Source organism: Notolepis coatsorum (assembly GCF_963971535.1).
Source record: "Notolepis coatsorum genome assembly, chromosome: 1".
Classification (NCBI taxonomy): Eukaryota; Metazoa; Chordata; class Actinopteri; order Aulopiformes; family Paralepididae; genus Notolepis; species Notolepis coatsorum.
Genome location: NC_140165.1, coordinates 24911744 through 24933379, shown reverse-complemented (window position 1 = coordinate 24933379; position 21636 = coordinate 24911744). Strand labels below are relative to the sequence as shown.

Below are 21636 nucleotides of genomic sequence, written 5' to 3'. Positions count from 1 at the left end.
CAGGATGCTCAATGCCCAATGACAATGACAATCACACTATGTAACAAACCATCAAACACACTCACAGCACACACATCCACACGTACACACTCACTCTAAATAAACAACTCACTGTAGCACCCACAGACAGTGCACAGTGCCCACTTTACACACTTTAGACACTTTAACACACTTTATATTTATTAGCAAAATATTGCACTACCCATACCTCATTGCACATTGCACATAGCCAAGCCTTGCACCTTATCGCCACAAGGTGGCACCACAAGCTACCTCATCCCATTATATTGCATTGTAACTCTACTCTGCATTGTAATAGTGTATAGTATAGTGTACATATGTATATTGAAATTTGTTTTGTTTACACTTGTTTACGTATTTGACTTTCTATTTTATACTTATTATACTTATTTTATTTTATTTTATAATTATCTATTTCATCTAGCACACTCTCAGGAGCAAAACAGAAAGAAGCATTTCATACAAAAGTATTCTGTATTTCTGCATGACAACTAATAAAGAAACTTGAAACTTGAACTTGAAACTTAAATGAGCTTTTAACAGATTGTGCAAAGTCCTTATTTTGTACAATGTACCATTATGTAATATACACATGTAATTTAGTTATTGAGTCTATGCAGCCTTCATTTAAGATATCCACCATCTTTAATGAGGACCATGTAGACTCATCCACTAAATGACATGCTTATTTAACACAGCCTGTGTACATGTCATGTACAAACCTAGGTTGCTGAGGGTATTATTACTGTAGAAGACTTACTGATGATCCTGTCTGGCCTGAAGGTCCTCGTGGTCCTGATTCTCCCTGAAACATTGACATAATTGTGCGTTAAGCATTCTGATTTTCAACAACATTCTGAGTTATATATTACTAGAGAAAACTCTCTCTTTTCTATCGTAGATTAGATTAGATTAAAATGTATTGTCATCGCACAGCACAAGTACAGTACAACGAAAATAAGTTGCCATCTAACTATAGAGTGCAAATGTAACAGTAAAGTGCAATAGCAATATACAAGTGATACAATGATAAAATATATAAATCAGTGTTATAGTATTATCATGTACAGTGATACAGGTATAACAACACTATGGTAGTAATAAGGCATACTGGGCCAGCAGTATAACTAGTAAGAGTGGGTAAAAGATATATACAGATTATAGATATTGTATACAGGTATGTAAAAAATAGTATATGCAGGTATATTCAGACATATGTGTATACAGAATATACAGCATATACACGGTTTATACAGGTTATACAGTTCATAGACAAGCTCACAGTGCAGTATGAACACTCTTCATACTGCACTGTGAAAATTGGAAGAAATTGTTCCCTTCAATTTCCGCATTCTATAGCTTCTTGGAATGTAAGGTTGTCTAAAACTCACATAATCAGTGTTCCGGTCAATATTATAGATTGCAATTTTAAGCGAGTAATCCATAATCTGAAAGGAATTGCATTGGGATTAGTAATTAGCTTCTTTTTTTGTGATTAGTCATTTCCTTTCCTCTGTCACTTACCCTAGAGCTAGTCATCATCCCAGCCAGTTGTTCTGACTTCTCACTGAATCCTAACCCCATCTGTGAAACCAGCTGGCCCTTCAGGAAGACATGGTTTCAAAATGGGATAATTAGAAGAGAAATTCAGGCAAATCATTTTTATTAATCATTTTTCTTTTCAAATAATACACCCACAGAGCTATTAGAATGGTGCGTTGTTAAATGAATGTTGTTGTTTATATGTTGCATGCATGTATCCCCTCCCTACTTCCCATTTCCCCACGTGGAATGCACCTGATGGGATAAATGACTTGCTGTGCTCTAGTGCGACATCCAGTGGCTGAATGTTATCTATTCGCAGTGGTTCCCAATGTGGGGGTCACGAGATGATTTCCATAATGTATTGATTAAAAAAAAAGAAAAAAGATTATCATTTTTCATGCAGTCAGGCCACTGAACTTAAAAGCAGGCCAGGCCAGTGTTTCTAGTTGCAGCGGCGCGATAGTTAGATAACCTAGGTGGGGAACAACCAGGAGATCACTGCAACAGATGGTAACACAGTCACTCTAAACTCACACAAGTTGGAGAACTATCTCTCTCTCTCTCTCTCTCTCTCTCTCTCTCTCACTCTCTCTCTCTCTCTCTCTCTCTCTCTCGCTCGCTCTCTCTCTCTCTCTCTCTCTCTCTCTCTCTCTCTCTCTCTCTCTCTCTCTCTCTCTCTCTCTCTCTCTCTCTCTCTCTCTTCTCTCTCTCGCTCACACACACACAAAGGGAGCAGCATGTGATTTGTGGAGGCGAGACCCTTACAAAAAACTTAAAATCCATAAAAATCTGTGTTGTTGCGAATCATTGAGATATGCTAGCCTGTTTTTTTTAACAATAATTTGTGATGCCATCACAAACATTGAGCATTTAAAGGGTACAAATTCAAGAATTCCTGGCACCAGAATGCAGGAAATTAAGTCTTTGTAACAAAAATTGTCCTGGTGGGATTGATTGATTGATTGAAAAGTTTATTAACAGATTGCAGAATGGGTACAGTACAGTACATCTCAATACATACAATTGTTAAGGGGATGCAGACCGAGAGAAAGACTTTCGTCTTGTTTCCACCAGGGTCCCCCCATTTTCAATTCATCATAACATATATGACATACATGACATACAGATAGACAGTACCTGCTACATCTATACATTTATGACATATCAGATTTGCAAATACAGTACTGTTTGTGATACAAAAGTGTCCAGAAAAGGAGTGTATATACATTTGGCGTAGAAACTGTACATTGGAGGAGGTTGGTGGGGTGGGGTTGGGTGGGTTGGGTGAGGGCTGTACATTGGAGGTGGGGGGGGGGGGGTTGGGTAGGGGACACACACATTTTACACTGTACATTGGAATATTGACAAAGCCTTACTTGGTCATTTACTGTACAACTAGGTTAGGACATTTGTAGGGGCCAGTTTCGAATTGCAGTCTCACGTAGGTGTTTTTTGAGAGTGTTTTTGAAGGTGGGTAGTGATTCACATTCCTTTACAGCTTTAGGCAGGGCGTTCCACATTGATGTGGCATAATTGCGAAACGTGTTTAGTCCCTTGTTTGAGCCGAATCTGGGTTTTACATGATTTGTGGAGCTCCCTCTGGTGTTGTGATCGTGGTATTCACTGACCTTTGGGAAGTATTTTGACATGTACATGGGTACCTTGGTCGCGTAGTGTATCTTGTAGACCAGGCCCATTGCAAGTTGCTGTACTCTGTCGTCTACTCTAAGCCATCCTAGGTTGTCAAAGTGGGCAGGGGTGAGGTGGGTTCTAGGAGTCAGGTCAAGTAGTAGTCTGACTAGCTTGTTTTGAGATGTTTGTAATTTGTTTTTTAGTGCCTTTGAGGTGCTTTGGTACCATGAGGTGCAAGCATAGTCGTAGTACCCTTGAATGAGTGCTCCTGCTAGAGTCTTCAGGGTATTCTTGTTTACCAGAGAGGAGATCCGGTACAAGAATCGCGTTCGTTGGTTGACTTTTTTTATTACATTGGATGCCATTTTGTCACAGGAAAGATTAGCCTCTAGGATGGAACCCAGGTAGGTAATTTCATCTTTCCTTGTGATAATATTGTCACCCACTGTAACCGAGAAGCCGTCGGTCTTGCTGAGTTTGTTATTTGAGCCGAAGAGAATGGACTCTGTTTTGCCCATGTGTAATGATAGTTTGTTGTCGGCGAGCCATATGCAGATTTTGCCTAGTTCCGAGCTGAGGGCTTTTTCAACCTGTAACTTGTTCTTGTCAGAGACCAGCAGGGCTGAGTCGTCCGCAAACAGGAACAAGTTGCAGTCACATGCTGACGACATGTCATTTGCATAAATTAGGAATAGTAGCGGTCCTAGTATGCTTCCTTGTGGAACACCACAGCTCACTGTGAGGGGGGGGGATAGGGTACCGTTTACTTCCACCATCTGTTCCCTCCCCTCCAGGTAGGATTGTATCCAGCTCACTGATAAACTATCAAAACCAATTGCTTTTAGCTTGTCAATCAGAATGGTGTGATTGACAGTGTCGAAGGCCTTTTGTAGGTCCAGCATGACCATGCCGCAGTATTTGCCCGCGTCCACCTCTTGTTTGATGTGGTCGTTCAAGTAGAGAAGGCATGTGTCAGTGGAGTGGGATGTTCTGAAGCCAGATTGGAATTCGTAGATTAGATTTTTTTCCGCGAGGTACTTTTCGATCTGTTCGTATACTATTTTTTCCATGACTTTCGAGATGGATGTAAGGATAGAAACAGGGCGGTAGTTACCCGGGTCTAATTTGCTGCCCTTTTTGTGCAGGGGTGTTACTCTCGCAATTTTGAAGTCCTTGGGGACGTGTCCCTGTTTTATGGAGAGGTTTATTATGTGTGTGATGACTGGGGTGATGGCTGCTGCTGAGTCTCTGAGGAATTTGGAGGGGATGTTGTCATGGCCAGTGGCCTTGTTTGGTTGGAGGGCGCTCAGTTTTTTGAGTACCTCATCTGTAGTTACTATTTCCAGTTTGAAGTCGTCTTTGTGGACGCCTAGGTTCATGTAGTATGCTACTATGTGTTCTACCCCATACTGCCCTGAGTGGGAGGGTAGTTTGTTTACCAGTGTTGTGGCTATGTTTGTGAAGAAAGTGTTTAAGTAATTGGCTACATCCAGCTTGTCTGGACCCCCCGCTTAAAGATTGGCCTGATTGATTTGTGTGGACCCCAGTAATAGTAGCCTATGCCTGTGGCAATGGCTAATGGGGATCCGAATAAGCACTATATTTCCTGGCCTGAATGATTTCCCCAGTCCGGCCCTGGTTAAAAGCCTCCAATGCTTATTAGTGCATTACATTTAGTCATTTTGCCAAAGCGACTTACAAGTTCTGTATGACAAGTCATCAGGAAGGGCACAACTCTATCAGCTGAGTAACAATGTTCTTCAAAGTGTTGAGCGCTAAAGTGTAGGTTAGTATATTAGGACAAGTGCATGACAGTAAGGTTAGTTAGGGTTAGATACTTTTTTATTTTTATTTTTTTTATGTATACCACCTCCTATTATAGTGGGGGTCGAGGCCTGAAAGCTTTGGGAACCCCTGATCTATTGTACCTATGCAAAAAATCTACTTTCAGTATTTGAGCAAATATATGGTGAGATTTATCCTATTAGTGTTTTCATCGGGCACTTGGAAGGGGGAGGTAGTTATTAATTAAGATCAATTAAAAAAGCTTTTAACAGAGTGTGCAGAGTCCTTTGTACAATGTACCATTATGTAATATAAACATGTAATTTAGTAATTGAGTCTATGCAGCCTTCATTTCAAATATCCACCATCTTTAATGAGGACCATGTAGACTCATCAATTACACACACACACACACACACACACACACACACACACACACACACACACACACACACACACACACACACACACACACACACACACACACACACACACACACACACACACACACACACACACACACACACACACACCCTGATGCCTGTGTGATACAATCCCACTGCACTGATGAGGACATGCACTGAAAGAAGTATCTTTCAGTATACTGCATATTTATATATATATATATATATATACTTTATTTTATATGTATATTTGTATATATTAATATACAGTATAATGTTACTGTCGGACAGGCACAGGCTTACTCACCCCAGAGTGTGTGGGTTGACCTGGAGGACCTGACACTCCAGGGTTCCCGGGGACTCCTGGCTCCCCGTCCAATCCCTGTGGCCCATGCGCCCCCTGCAAGTTGAGCAAACACATTGCAATCAGGGACTTGATCGATGAGGGAAGAATCTGTACTCTCTGAACCATGGGAGTGATCATGACCACGCGAGGGGGCAAATTCTAGTCAAGTACTTTGAAAAGGTTTGTCTTTGAAGATAATATTTTGATACGATAGCCATTTCTATCGAAGATACCCCCCCCCCCCCCCCCCCATCTGAAATAGTTTACGGGCAACACCAGATATTGGTGCCACAAAAATTGGTAAGGTGCCAAATTGTTTGTAAGGTCCATATGAATAGATTGCTGTGTGATAATCGTTTAACAATAGTAACTTAATGTCTTGTACTTAGTTGTACCTTGTGTTTTTAGCATTGTCCCTATAAAACCAGTATGTGTATACTGGACCTCCTCCACCCCCACAGTCACGGGGGACACTGGTCAGCTCTCCATTCCCCAAACTAGACCGGACCTTTGGGGACAGAGCTTTCAGCATGGCAGCTCCCACCCTCTGGAACTCCCTCCCTGCAGAACTTTGCAACGCCCCAACTCTGGACTCCTTCAAAAAACTCCTCAAAACTCACCTCTTCAACATGGCCTTTCTTTGACCCCTAACTTCTTACATTGAATGTTGTGTCTGTCCACCATGTTTGTTATTGTTGTTTTTCCCCCTATGTAAAGCGACCTTGGGTTTTATGAAAGGCGCTATATAAAAGTTATTATTATTATTATTATTATTATTATTATTATTATTATTATTATTATTATTATTATTATTATTATTATTATTATTATTATTATTATTATTATTATTATTATTATTATTATTATTATTATTATTATTATTATTATTATTATTATTATTATTATTATTATTATTATTATTATTATTATTATTATTATTATTATTATTATTATTATTCCTAATTCTTAGTGTCAGGACAGTTGCTATTCCACATTATTACACTGTATTGTCGACACACAACTTGATTACACCCCCTGGATCACAGGATTGAGACTGTGGGTATAAGCACGCCATTGGCCGAATATTTCAGTGTGAATTCTCCTCCCATTCCGCTATCTGTGACACTATTTTGCAAGGACACTGTCGCTTAGTGCCGCCCAGGATGACTGTGATTAGTTTAAAGAAATAGAAACAAGCCAGAGCGTTTTTTTGCCCCTGTAGCGGAATGATAATAGGTTCAGTCAGACCTTTCTCCAGTGCTGGCGCAGTGCTACCGTAGTGTGGAGAGAGGTACGGCTACGTGAGACTAACCATAATGCAACAAGATAAAATGACCATGGTCAGGTAAAAAGCTGTTATCTCAAGAAATCAGGCTTTTCAAGAACACAGGAAAGAGTTCAAATTGATATCAATGTATTTTCCGTTAACACTTTCACTACCACACTACAGAAGGTTAACCATTTCACTACCACACTACATACGGTGTGTGTGGTAGTGAAAGGGTTAACCTTCTGTATTGTCACCATGAAAGGGTTAACCCTTTTGGTAGTGTGGTAGTGAAAGGGTTTTAACCTGTTCATGGATTGCAGGGTTGTGACACTTAGAATAAAACAGGACAGGGGTGGCCAACCAGTCAGAGACTAAGAGCCACAAAAATTACTGTGGTACCACAAAGAGCCACACCATATACCAGCGTTTCTCAACTTTTTTTTTTCAGTCACGGCACCCTTCATGTGTTTATACAGTAGGTCTCACCCTCTGGGCTCTGAAGTTGCTAATGTCTTTTTTATTTGGGCCTCACAGGGTTAAAATAAATTACAAAATCACTTTTAGCCATTTAAAAAAATTATGTTTATTTAAGAAATGTTAAGCACATGTATAGTCAATTGGTCCTGTTGTTCAGCCTCACAATGCTATTTGATAGTAAATGTGTTTATATGTCCCACCCTCTGGCCTCTGAAGTTGCTAATGTCTTTTTAATTTGGGCCTCACAGGGTTAACCTCTTAAGCCCGAGATATACAGTAAAAGTGTATATTTTCAGCATTACGTTTGTTTACCAATGATTTTAATTGTTATTAGTGAAATATAAGATTATAGAAATCTCAGGGCATTGAGTCGGAAACCGGCGCATATTGACAGGAGGAAGTGGCACAGCCAAAAGTGAGTGTAGTCTTTTGAAGGAAGAGACTCGAGACTCGAATTTCGAAAAACTACCCTACCCAGCTCACACCAGCCCCTGTCAATCATCTGACTTCTGGATACACTTTTTAATTTCTCTTATTTTTTGGGATTATCTCCCACAAACCTGAACGTTATTGCCATAAAACAGAATGCAGTTGGTTTCTCTACCTTTCTGTGAACGTCTTGCAAAAAACGGTGTTGCAATACGATGAAAAATGGTGGAGAAATTTACATTATAAAAAAGATGGCAGAATTCAGTGCTGTATCTACAAAACCTTCTGTTTAATCATCTTCCCTTTATTCATTTGCTTAGATTTTTCAGGTCTGGTCAATTTTAGCATGGTGTCATTCACAGTCAAAGATCATTTTTTATTTTATGTTTTTTTTTTAAATATAATTGATATTCTCCTTTGGTTCATTACAATTTACTCAAGCCTAGTAACAGACACACTATTTCTGACACTGATCCATATATGTCCCTAGATTCAGATACCAAGAACATGCAAATGGACCATTTAAAAAAATTATTGTAAATGTTTATTCTACACCCTTATGGAATGAGTGACATAAAAAAAAATTATAATAATAATAATAATATTATTATTATTATTTTTTTAATTTTTTTTTGTATGGATGGAAGAGCCACACATTGACGGGCAAAGAGCTGCATGCGGCTCGCGAGCCGCGGGTTGGCCACCCCTGAGCTAGAATAATATCCTGTGATAATCTAATCGCTTGAACGTACCCGTCTGCCCTTGAAGCCGTTGTATCCCCTGGATCCCTGGGCTCCCGGAGGCCCCTGGAATAAAAACACAAAGCATAATTATAGTAAATGAGCAGTGAGTGACCAACTCTGACGGGTTCACAAATACTTCCTGTATTCAAATGTCTTCTGACAGATTTTAGTGTCCATTGTGTCAATAATGTGTTTCTGATTTTTGATATTTTATGCCCCCCTAACATCTGCATAGATTGATTGATTAAGGAGGAGCATGTAGATTAAACATGAGTATGTATGTATGTATGTATGTATGTATGTATGTATGTATGTATGTATGTATGTATGTATGTATGTATGTATGTATGTATGTATGTATGTATGTATGTATGTATGTATGTATGTATGTATGTATGTATGTATGTATGTATGTATGTATGCATGTATGTATGTATCTATCCATGTTTGTATGTACAGAATGTATGTACAGTATGTATGCATGTACTTATTTGTATATGCACTGTATATATGTACTGTATGTACAATATGTGTGTATGTATGTATTTATGTATGTAATGTATAAATACATGTATGTATGTATGTATGTATGTATGTATGTATGTATGTATGTATGTATGTATGTATGTATAAATACATGTATGTATGTATGTATGTATGTATGTATGTATGTATGTATGTATGTATGTATGTATGTATGTATGTATGTATGTATGTATGTATGTATGTATGTATATATGTATATATGTATGTATTTATATATGTACAGTATGTATGTATGTGTATATGTATGTATTTATATATGTACAGTATGTATGTATGTATGTATGTATGTATCCATGTTTGTATGTACAGAATGTATGTACAGTATGTATGTATGTACTTATTTGTATATGTACTGTATATATGTATGTATGTATGTATGTATGTATGTATGTATGTATGTATGTATGTATGTATGTATGTATGTATGTATATATGTATATATGTATGTATTTATATATGTACAGTATGTATGTATGTATGTATGTATATATGTATGTATTTATATATGTACAGTATGTATGTATGTATGTATCCATGTTTGTATGTACAGAATGTATGTACAGTATGTATGTATGTACTTATTTGTATATGTACTGTATATATGTATGTATGTATGTATGTATGTATGTATGTATGTATGTATGTATGTATGTATGTATGTATGTATGTATGTATGTATGTATGTATGTATGTATGTATGTATGTATGTATGTGTGTGTGTGTGTGTGTGTGTGTGTGTGTGTGTGTGTGTGTGTGTGTGTGTGTGTGTGTGTGTGTGTGTGTGTGTGTGTGTGTGTGTGTGTGTGTGTGTGTGTGTGTGTGTGTGTGTGTGTGTGTGTGTGTGTGTGTGTGTGTGTGTGTGTGTGTGTGTGTGTGTGTATTTATTCCTACCATGGGTCCTGGACGGCCTGGTATCCCCACCACCTAGAAGAAGAACAACAGCGTTTAACAATGGTAATAAATCCTAATCATTAGTCCAAAGGAAACTGGAAAAGTGCTGTGATTTAAAAAGACTCAATCTAAGATTTCAACATGGCTGACTACTGGCTTTGTTTACATCAGTGATTTATTGGATTGAAGATGTTTTTTTTTTTTTACTCAGAAATGTACTGTCTGAGCTCGGTTGGGTAAATAGTGTTCATGCAGTTCGCTAGAGGTCCGCTCTAGGTGACGTCACCCGGAGAGTTACAGTACGTGTACGATTATCACATGTCCTCCTCACAACAGAACAATAGGATTAAGGTCGGAAAGCGGCGAAGCACTCTTTTAACATGACTGTATGTGAAAGCTTAACACAACCTTTATGCTAAGGTTTATTTCCATTGCTAATTGAGAAAATAAACCACTACTTTGAGTTGTTATGGGTTTTACGAAATGTTATAAAAAAAAAACGTATCTTCCATCAACAAACCGAAGTCTTTAAGAGAAAAAAAGCCAGAGTTTAGAGGGTTAAATAGCTTTAAAGGTGCTATAGATAACATTCAGTCACTAGATGTTGCACTAGAGCACCAGCATGCCATTTATTCAATAAGGTGCATACCATTTGGGGGAAATACATGTCTGTAACATGTAAACAAAAACATTCATTTTGGACTCACATATTTTTTTTTCCAATGATACATGAATTAATCAATTACGTTTTTTGGGGAAAAGCAATAGTTTTATTCCACACCTTTCTAAAAGCTCTGTGGATGTATTATTTAAAATAAAATGATTACTCTACATAAAATGTTATCTACTGTATAGCACCTTTAACACAATGGCGCCCGACCACGGATATATACGTGTTTCGAATCCATGCTTAATGGACCGAAGGACGGATATATCCATGGCAAGTTGTTTTGGCTTTTATTCCATTTTAATAACCTATTCAAGGTCGCCGAGCTGCACTGCAGATGTACCCTACTCTTTGAATTCGAGAAAGTGCATTACCGGCCAGATCCTCTTAGGGGCGCTATCGCGATAATGCAGTGTTCCCTGTGGCCGAAGTTGTCTTTTATTTTTTTTATCTCTAATGTAGTTTTCTACTCACCTGAAGCAATAGCTATTGTCTGTTGCAATAATTTCACGCGGATTTCACTATGCAATAAGGGGATTTATCATCAGCCAATGGACATATCGATCTACCAGATAACGATCGATAACGGGGAAATGCTCGGGGGGATCCAACCGGCTCATGGTAAGATCTTTTTCACGTAAATTACATGCTGATCAGAGCTTGCTATGATACTCAGCCAGCCGACCAGCGTATGTGGCTACTTAGACGAACACGGTTATTGTTAATCAATAATCAGAAACGACGTCCCCCCCCCCCCCCCCTTTCATGCATACATGCTTGAGGATCATACCGATCATATGCAGTTTGAGTTTTAACTGTAGCTTTTGTATAACGGAAATGCCATTGGATATAACGTTAGTAGCTATTAGCCCTTTATCTCGCCCTTCCAGGAAATATACTAGACCAAATGCCGTATAACGCTTATATTCACAGCGCTATAAAATGAGAACGTATTGATGAACAAATTATTTCTTTAATCCATTTTGAAGGGACGGTTTATGGACTCAATTGACAATGAGAATGGACAGATAGCAATACTATAAAGTATAGATTTAGCTCTACAAACAGCCCCAAGTCTGTTTACATAATGCTGGTCGTCTAGAGTGGGGCCCGTCTAATCCCCGTGGCCGTCAATGTGTTAAGAATGGACTTGTTGGAAGTTGAATAGCACAGATTGTATGAAAAGACTTCCTTGTCACAATGATGAGTACACAATGATGCATGTAGGCCGCTTCACTTACGTAGGGAATGTCACCGGGTTCGCCTTTCTGCCCCTGAAAGTGTCACATGTCAACACAGATTAAAAATAAATAACTAAATGACAATGTATTGCATCTTAAATCAATATCAATTCAATATTAATCATAGCTTACCTTGAAGGCCATAATTTCTTGAGAGAAAAATAGGGGGAAAAAGAACATGATGATATATGAATATTACATTTCAACGTCACATACACAATTATTACTACATACCAAAGGTCAACACCGATATGGAAATTACATGTTGGAGTCAGTTGTATTTTAAAGGGCTCTACCGTGTGGCCCTCTACTGTTCCTGTGTAAGCGCTCACCTAGCGTCCTGCCGGCACTGGCGTAGGTGTCACACACAGGGCAGCATTCTCCGTCAGGGATGGTCACCTTCTCGCAGTTCTCCACCAGAGCACACTGCACCTCATCACAGACGGTGGCACCGTTGTCACAGACGCACATGCGGCAAGGCTCAGGTTTCCAGACATCGTTGTGTGGGCGCACCTCACCGTTGTCCGTGCAGGATTCCCCCTCGACTTCTGTTTCTGAGGGAACACACAATGAATTCTTCTTTCTTAAAAAAAAAATTCTATATAGTAGGGACATTGGAAGGGAAAACAAGACTATAGGCTTTGATCGAGTACAGCTGAACCCAGTTAGAAATACTTGGTTTGTCAGCTCTACTTGTGATTGTAAGGGAAATATACGATAATGGGCTCTTGTAATAATTTGGCAAATTGAGATTTCTGCCTAACACTCCTCACACTGCTGCATCGCCCTGGCAAAGGGTGACAAAGGGTTAACCCTGACAATGGGTTAACCCTTTCACAACCACACTACAGACAGTTAACCTTTCACTACCACACTACAGCCGGTTACCGTCTGTAGTGTGGTAGTGAACGGTTAACCGTCTGTAGTGTGGTACAGTAGTGTCAGGTTAACCTTCTGTAGTGTGATAGTGAAAGGTTAACCTTCTGTAGTGTGGTAGTGCAAGGTTAACCTTCTGTAGTGTGGTAGTGAAAGGTTAACCTTCTGTAGTGTGATAGTGAAAGGTTAACCTTCTGTAGTGTGATAGTGAAAGGTTAACCTTCTGTAGTGTGATAGTGAAAGGTTAACCTTCTGTGGTGTGGTAGTGAAAGGTTAACCTTCTGTAGTGTGATAGTGAAAGGTTAACCTTCTGTAGTGTGGTAGTGAAATGTTAACCTTCTGTAGTGTGATAGTGAAAGGTTAACCTTCTGTAGTGTGGTAGTGAAAGGTTAACCTTCTGTAGTGTGATAGTGAAAGGTTAACCTTCTGTAGTGTGATAGTGAAAGGTTAACCTTCTGTAGTGTGGTAGTGAAAGGTTAACCTTCTGTGGTGTGGTAGTGAAAGGTTAACCTTCTGTAGTGTGATAGTGAAAGGTTAACCTTCTGTAGTGTGATAGTGAAAGGTTAACCTTCTGTAGTGTGATAGTGAAAGGTTGACCTTCTGTAGTGTGGTAGTGAAAGGTTAACCTTCTGTAGTGTGGTAGTGAAAGGTTAACCTTCTGTAGTGTGATAGTGAAAGGTTAACCTTCTGTAGTGTGGTAGTGAAAGGTTAACCTTCTGTAGTGTGATAGTGAAAGGTTAACCTTCTGTAGTGTGATAGTGAAAGGTTAACCTTCTGTAGTGTGGTAGTGAAATGTTAACCTTCTGTATGTGTGATAGTGAAAGGTTAACCGTCTGTAGTGTGGTAGTGAAAGGTTAACCGTCTGTAGTGTGGTAGTGAAAGGTTAACCGTCTGTAGTGTGGTAGTGAAAGGTTAACCGTCTGTAGTATGGTAGTGAAAGGTTAACCGTCTGTAGTGTGGTAGTGAAATGTTAACCGTCTGTAGTGTGGTAGTGAAAGTGTTAACCCTTTGTAGTGTGGTAGTGAAAGGTTAACTGTCTGTAGTGTGGTAGGGAAAGGTTAACCGTCTGTAGTGTGGTAGTGAAAGGTTAACCCTCTGTAGTGTGGTAGTGAAAGGTTAACCCTTTGTAGTGTGGTAGTGAAAGGCCTAAGGCCCCCAAAAGTCTAGGGCCCTCTCTGCCGGCACTGCTGAATTCAGTTCACCTGTGGTTGCGTCTGTGCTGGGGATCCCTGCAGATGAGCACACAGGACAGCACTCGCCCTGTGGGATCTCCGTCCTGCAGTCACCCAGGTCTTCACACACCACCTGGTCACACACCACGGTCCCCGCGTCGCATATGCACATTAGACATGCCTCTGGCTTCCATATGTCGTTGTTGGCGTAGGACTGGCCATTGTGGTCACACGAATCTTCATGAAACGGGAACATAGAGGTACTGGGATTAATATCAAGGGTGGACATTTACCATCATACTGGTGTTTCACACTGTAGACATTATGTGGCTCTATCTTTTTCAGTCCGATAGATCCAGGGGATTTTGTTTAATCAAAATCTGATGAAACCCCCCAAAATAAACTTAATTCCTAACAGTATGCAAATAAACCATTGCGACTTCTGACTAGTGATAGAACAAGTGATAACCCGTGACAACATCCCATACAAAAACATTGACTACAGTAGAAACTCCTGTGGTACTCCTGTGGTTTGTTTGTACATGTTATAGACTTACCACAGAAATACTAGAGTAATTCACCATTTCCAGGGCCCTAAACAATGGTATAGGGGCCCAGCACTATGACAACGCACCAGTGCCACCATGAGTTTAAAAAAAATAATAAGTGAAAACCTGGGGCCAGTTTAGAAACAGACGCATCATTGTCTAATATGTGATTGCTCGATCCTCTGTTCCAATGTATGTGAGTGTGTGTGTGTTTTGTTTTCGTGTTCAACGAGTGTGTTTGTGCAACCATATACACTGTACTTAAATAAATAACTTGTTTGGAACTTACCCTTGTGTTTGCTATTTTATTGAAATTATGTTTTGAAGTTGCAGGGACTTAAAAGGTGAGCAGAGGTTTTTGCCTCCCAGACGGATGACCCCCCCCCCCCCCCCCCCCAGACCACCTCCCTCTGGACCACCCCCCCGACATCCCCACAATTCCGGACCCCCCCCCCGACATCCCCCCCTCCAGACCACCCCCCTCCGGACAACCCCCCCTCCATCCCCGCCTCCAGACCACCCCCTCCTCCAGACCACCCCCCCTCCGGACCCCCCCCCCCTCCGGACCACCCCCCTCCGGACCACCCCCCTCCGGACATCCCCCCCTCCGGACCGTATTTTTACCATAGAAACACTACATATATAATCTTTAGTGATTAAAAACTTTTGGTATGGCATGGGACCATGGCACGGAGGTGGAGAGGTGGTGGCGACAGTGAAGGCTGCTCGGCCCAGTTTCAGGTCGTAAAGTCTTACGACACTCCATTAAAGGGCAATGCCACTCAAGTCAAGAATTCATATGTAATTCCTATGGTCTGAGACATTCCTCCGCTGCGGAGAGAAGAACTCTCCGGCTACTTCCGTCACCAGCTCTGGGAAAATAAGCAGACCTGGGACTCTAAACATATTGACATTTTAAACATGGAATGTCATTCAGTGGGATTTCAGAATCCCGGACGTGTTGCTGCATTAATATTAAAGCTGCTATAGATAACATATGAGCCACTAGGTGTTAATATTAAAGCTGCTATAGATAACATTGAGCCACTAGGTGTTAATATTAAAGCTGCTATAGATAACATTGAGCCACTAGATGTTAATATTAAAGCTGCTATAGATAACATTGAGCCACTAGATGTGCCACTAGACCACCAGCATGTCAGCATGTCTCAACTAGCAGCACGTTTATCCAATCAGGTGCATTCCAGGTGGGGACATGGCAAGTAGGGAGGGGATGCATGCAACATGTAAATAACAACATTCAATTTGGACCCGCCAACATTTTTAAAAGGATTAATCATTAATCAATAATTTATTTGGGGGAAAAGCAAGTTGAAAAGTTGAAAGTTCTTGAATTATAAAAGAAAAGAAAAAAAGAAAATGGAGTATTTGCCCCAAAACAGCAACATGTTTAATTATAATACCTGATCCCATTCAACTCAATGTCGGCCGAACTGAAAGTTGCCACACTCAGGGGCATCATCAAGGTGTGTTCATGTGCTACACAGATGTGATGACCCTTCCTTCTTTTAGTCTCCTTGGTTTATGATTCACAATATAAACATCATGTTTGGCTGCCTGTTGTTATCCAAAGCGCTCTGTCTGAACAGTGGCAGAGCTGCCGTCTTCAACTCATTGATACACATTTTCAAAGGACCAAGGTTCATATTTTCACTATATTCTCATTTAGCACATGATGCTAATGTGTGTGTGTGTGTGTGTGTGTGTGTGTGTGTGTGTGTGTGTGTGTGTGTGTGTGTGTGTGTGTGTGCAGTGAATAGCTTCTGTCTTCTCTTTACACAATAGGAAGATCTAGTCTTACTGCCTAACTTGCACCAGACCACCTACTTGACCTACATGCAGTAAGATATACATTTGCCCTCTGACCAGTAGGCTGCGCCATTACCAAGCTACACAATACAGATCAGGAGAACCATAATCATTTTAAATTCTGCCCTTCAAGGTGGGACAAGGGCCAGACTGTTAATATGGGCACTGTGTACCGCTACAAGGTGCCTTATCTCAGTATCTTCAACTCCAGGGCCATACGTTCTGCCATAAGGGCTTCACAGGCACATGTCCTACAGCCATGACTGGAAGAAAGTGCTACAGATGGAGTAACGTGTTCCTACCAGCGGTAATAGACAGCACTCGTGTTGATCTTAAAATAGCCTTTTCCAGTGTTTAGCATTGTTTTCTAGCAATGTGGGGTTGTACCAACACTGTCTATTTAGCAAATTACATTTTTGGCGTATTCCTCCAGTTCAGATGAGACAAGGTCCTCCCCCACTGAACCAAGCCATTCTGATTTGACTCACTCGCTGATGTGAATAGGCACTGATCTGCCACCGCCCGCCCACAATCAACTGTGACACGTTTGTATGAGCAGCGAGTGGAAATAATGCGGAAGCGGTTTCCCTGTCTCTGTCTCTGCATTTACACACAGTCGCGAGTCGAGACGCTCACACACGCACGCTCTCGGAGCGATCTCTCCTCTCTTTCTCTCCCTCTCTATCTCTCTCTCCCTCTCTCTATCTGTCTCTCCCTCTCTCTTTCTCCCTCTCTATCTCTCTCTCTCTCGCTCGCTCGTTCTCTCTCTCACATCAGCACTCACGTCAACCTGTATCATTTCTTGTGGAAGTGCTGTTATCTGCCACCAGGAGTCACAAAGGTTTTGCCATTCTGGTGTGTTGGCAGGCTGGCTATCTGTTATGCACTGTAAATATCTATCCATTTAAAACATTTATCCCAGCGAATCTCTGTCTCATATTTGTCGGTTAACTCATCTTGTTATCTGCCAGGAAATGCTTAGTTGTAAGTTCAAGTCAAGTCAAGTCAAGAGTTTTAATTGTCACGGCATACAGGTATACAATGAAATGCGGGTGGTCTTGCCCGCAACGATGTGCAATACAGTGGTACATATAATAGAATCAAAAGAAGAAACAACATTGTGCAGTTGATCAATATAGTGTGATCTATGCACAAAAACTCCTTTATTTTCATATATTCTCATACTGTATAATGGGGGAAATAAGTATTAAACACATCAACATTTTGTTCAGTAAATATATTTCCAATGAGGGTATTCAAGCGAAATTTGCACCAGCCGTTTGTATTAACTCAAGAAATCCAGACAAGAAATCTAAACATTAAAGTCCATATGTAATTAAAGTTATGTGTAATAAAGTGGAATGAAACAGGAAAAAAGTATTGGACACACTAAGAAAAAGCAGTACACCACAGCAAGGAAAGGCAAGGAACTAGCTGAAAACCAAAACTAATTAGGAGGCAACTCTACCTCCTATCTCTGCTAATAATGTCAACTGGGTTAGAATATATTGATGGGCTATAAAATGTTTTTTTTTGTTACCAAGGTGTCACACAAGAAACATCAAATGATGGGTAAAAGCAAAGAGCTCTCAAGACTTTGCAACAGATTCTTGCAAATCATGAAAATATAATTGGCTAAAGACGTATTTCACAACTTCAGAATCTTCCAGTAAGCACCATTATCCATAAGTGGAAGCAACATCACTCCATCATCAACCGGCCATGCACAGGTGCTCCTCGCAACATTTCTGATCAGGGAGTCAGAAGGATACTTAGAAGAGTAGCCAGAGAGCCATGGACCACTAGGAAAGAGCTCCAGAAAGACTTGGAGACAGCAGGTACAACTGTGACAGAAAGGACCATATAGGCAATGCACTCCACCGCCATGGCCTCTGTGCGCGCTCATCCCGCAAGACTCCACTACTGAAAAAAAGACATGTTGAAGCTTGTTTAAAGTTTGCCTAACAACATTTGGACAAGCCAGTGAATTACTGGGACTGGAAGCATGTACTCTGGTCAGATGAGACCAAAATTTTACTTTCTGGCTGTCACACAACACACCATGTTTGGAGGAGAAATGACAGTGCACATTACCCGAATAACACTAGTACCAACAGTGAAGTTTGGAGGTGGAAGTATCATGGTGTGGGGCTGCTTCTCCTCTCCTGGTACTGGCATACTTCATATCATTGAAGGAACAATGAATGGAGCCATGTACAGAGAGATTCTTGAGATGAACCTGCTGCCATCCACCAGGATGCTGAGGATGACACGTGGGTGGACCTTCCACAATCCAAAGCATACATGTACATGTCAAAATACTTCCCAAAGGTCAGTGAATACCACAACCACTACACCAGAGGAAGCTCAACAAATCATGTTAAACCCAGATTCGGCTCAAACAAGGGACTAAACACGTTTTGCAATTATGCCACAACAATGTGGAATGCCCTACCCAAAGCTGTAAAGGAATGTGAATCCCTGCCCACATTCAAAACCGCTCTTAAAGAGCACCTACGGGAGGCTGCAATTCGAAACTGGCCACCGTAAATGCCCAAAACCCCCACCACCTCCTAATAGACAGTCTCCTCCCCACCGCATGTATATATTCCCTCCCCGCCGTATGTATATTTCTCTCCCACCCACCCACCCCCTCCTAATGTACAGTCCCCTCCCCATCATATGTATATACTCTGTCAGGATCTAGGGGTAACAGTACTGTATATTTGAATACCGTTTATGTCACAAATGTATCAGTACTAAATACCTATATGTCCCTATGCCATAAATGTCATGTATGTTGTGTATGTCATAAATGTCTATATGAATTGAAAATGGGGGACCCTGATGGAAACAAGACAAATGTCTTTCTCAGGTCTGAATTGTATGTATTGAGCCGTACTGTATTGTACCCATTCTGCAATCTGTTAAATAAAGTTTTCATTCATTCATTCATTCATTCATTCAGCAAAGGAAACTTGCAGTTGATTTCAGAGAAAGAAAATCAACTTGTTGGAATGGCCCAATAACCCAATTGAACATTTGTGGAAGCATCTGAAGATCCAGATTCACAAGAGGCTCCTCCGCAATCATCAAGATTTAAAGACAATCTGTGTAGAGGAATGGGAAAAAAATCACACCTGAATACTGAATACAGAAAGCATCCTTGGAGCTGTCATTACAAACAAAGGCTTCTCCACTAAGTATTGAATTAATTTCAGTTAGTGTGTTCAATACTTTTTTCCTATGTCATTCCACTTTAGTACACATAACTTTATTTATGTATGGACTTTAATGTTTAGATTTTTTGTCTGGATTCCCTGAGTTAATACCAAAGTCTGGTGAAAATTTCACTTGAATGGCCACATTGGAAATATATTTACGGGACAAAATGCTGATGTGTTCAATACTTATTTCCATAGTAGAAAAGACTCATGCACATCCCAAGTATAGTCACGGGTGCTCGACTCAAATAGATATGTAAGGTTGTGGAAAAAAACTTGACAAAGGCCACAGGCCGAAAACGTTGTGTTAAAGTAAAACAATAATTATTTACCCCATTATGTCATCACTTCACATCATTAAGACGTTAGGCAGATGTGTCCCCTCTAGTCCTCAGGACAGACACTGGACCATAATGCTACTGAACAGGACAGACACTGGACCATAATGCTACTGAACAGGACAGACACTGGACCATAATGCTACTGAACAGGACAGACACTGGACCATAAGGCTACTAACAGGACAGACACTGGACCATAATGCCACTGAACAGGTCAGACACTGGACCATAATGCTACTGAACAGGACAGACACTGGACCATAATGCTACTGAACAGGTCAGACACTGGACCATAAGGCTACTAACAGGACAGACACTGGACCATAAGGCTACTGAACAGGTCAGGGACAGACACTGGACCATAAGGCTACTGAACAGGTCAGGGACAGACACTGGACCATAAGGCTACTGAACAGGTCAGGGACAGACACTGGACCATAAGGCTACTGAACAGGTCAGGGACAGACACTGGACCATAAGGCTACTGAACAGGTCAGGGACAGACACTGGACCATAAGGCTACTGAACAGGTCAGGGACTGGACCATAAGGCTACTGAACAGGACAGACACTGGACCATAAGGCTACTGAACAGGACAGACACTGGACCATAAGGCTACTGAACAGGTCAGACACTGGACCATAAGGCTACTGAACAGGACAGACACTGGACCATAAGGCTACTGAACAAGACAGACACTGGACCATAAGGCTACTGAACAAGACAGACACTGGACCATAAGGCTACTGAACAAGACAGACACTGGACCATAAGGCTACTGAACAAGACAGACACTGGACCATAAGGCTACTGAACAAGACAGACACTGGACCATAAGGCTACTGAACAAGACAGACACTGGACCATAAGGCTACTGAACAGGACAGACACTGGACCATAAGGCTACTGAACAAGACAGACACTGGACCATAAGGCTACTGAACAGGACAGACACTGGACCATAAGGCTACTGAACAGGACAGACACTGGACCATAAGGCTACTGAACAGGACAGACACTGGACCATAAGGCTACTGAACAGGTCAGGGACAGACACTGGACCACAAGGCTACTGAACAGAACTGATCTGTAGGTGTCTTGCAGTGCTACTTTGGTGACAGCAGACCACTTGGGTGGTTCTCCTTTCCTTCACTCCTCTTTGTCTCTTCCTTCCTGTTGTTTCTGCAAACTAAGCCCAGTACCGTGCTTCAGGAAACAAGAGAAGCTGCTCAAAACATCAACCCAGGTCTCCCTCAGTCGAGGACGAGCAACTGTATCCCCTCCAGGAAGTACATTGCCTGAAACATGTCCTCTTAGGACTCCTCTAAAGTCAGTGGCCCCATTCATCGTCAACTTTAGGACTCCTCTAAAGTCAGTGGCCCCATTCATCGACAACCGAGCGGCCCCAGATGTTACATCCACGGTGACGTCACAAGCTCATGGGATCTTTCACAAAGTCATAGCCTTTTGGGGGGTGGAGTGAGTCATAGATTCGGGGGGGGGGGGGGGGGGGGGGGAGTTGCGAAGCTTAACTGGAACACATTAGGAATTCTTAAAATGGGTGTCATTCCCCTTTAAAAGAACACCAACAAGGAAGAAGGCCATCCACCTGCTATACAGACCGCAAAACATATTATAATCTGAGACT

General features: G+C 41.0%; 1 protein-coding gene across 1 annotated transcript in view; it reads right to left on the bottom strand.

Moving 5' to 3' along the window:
- Positions 1-21636, bottom strand: part of LOC311227253 (uncharacterized protein) — a gene marked incomplete at its 5' end in the record, with an annotated part of 101965 nt that overhangs the window by 64543 nt on the left and 15786 nt on the right. The window contains 9 exons of the mRNA XM_084312842.1: positions 782-826; positions 1546-1623; positions 5695-5787; positions 8662-8715; positions 10090-10122; positions 11998-12030; positions 12130-12146; positions 12330-12551; positions 14076-14282. Of these exons, the coding sequence (XP_084168968.1) occupies positions 782-826; positions 1546-1623; positions 5695-5787; positions 8662-8715; positions 10090-10122; positions 11998-12030; positions 12130-12146; positions 12330-12551; positions 14076-14282 (782 nt within the window). The remainder of the gene's footprint in view (positions 1-781; positions 827-1545; positions 1624-5694; positions 5788-8661; positions 8716-10089; positions 10123-11997; positions 12031-12129; positions 12147-12329; positions 12552-14075; positions 14283-21636) is intronic.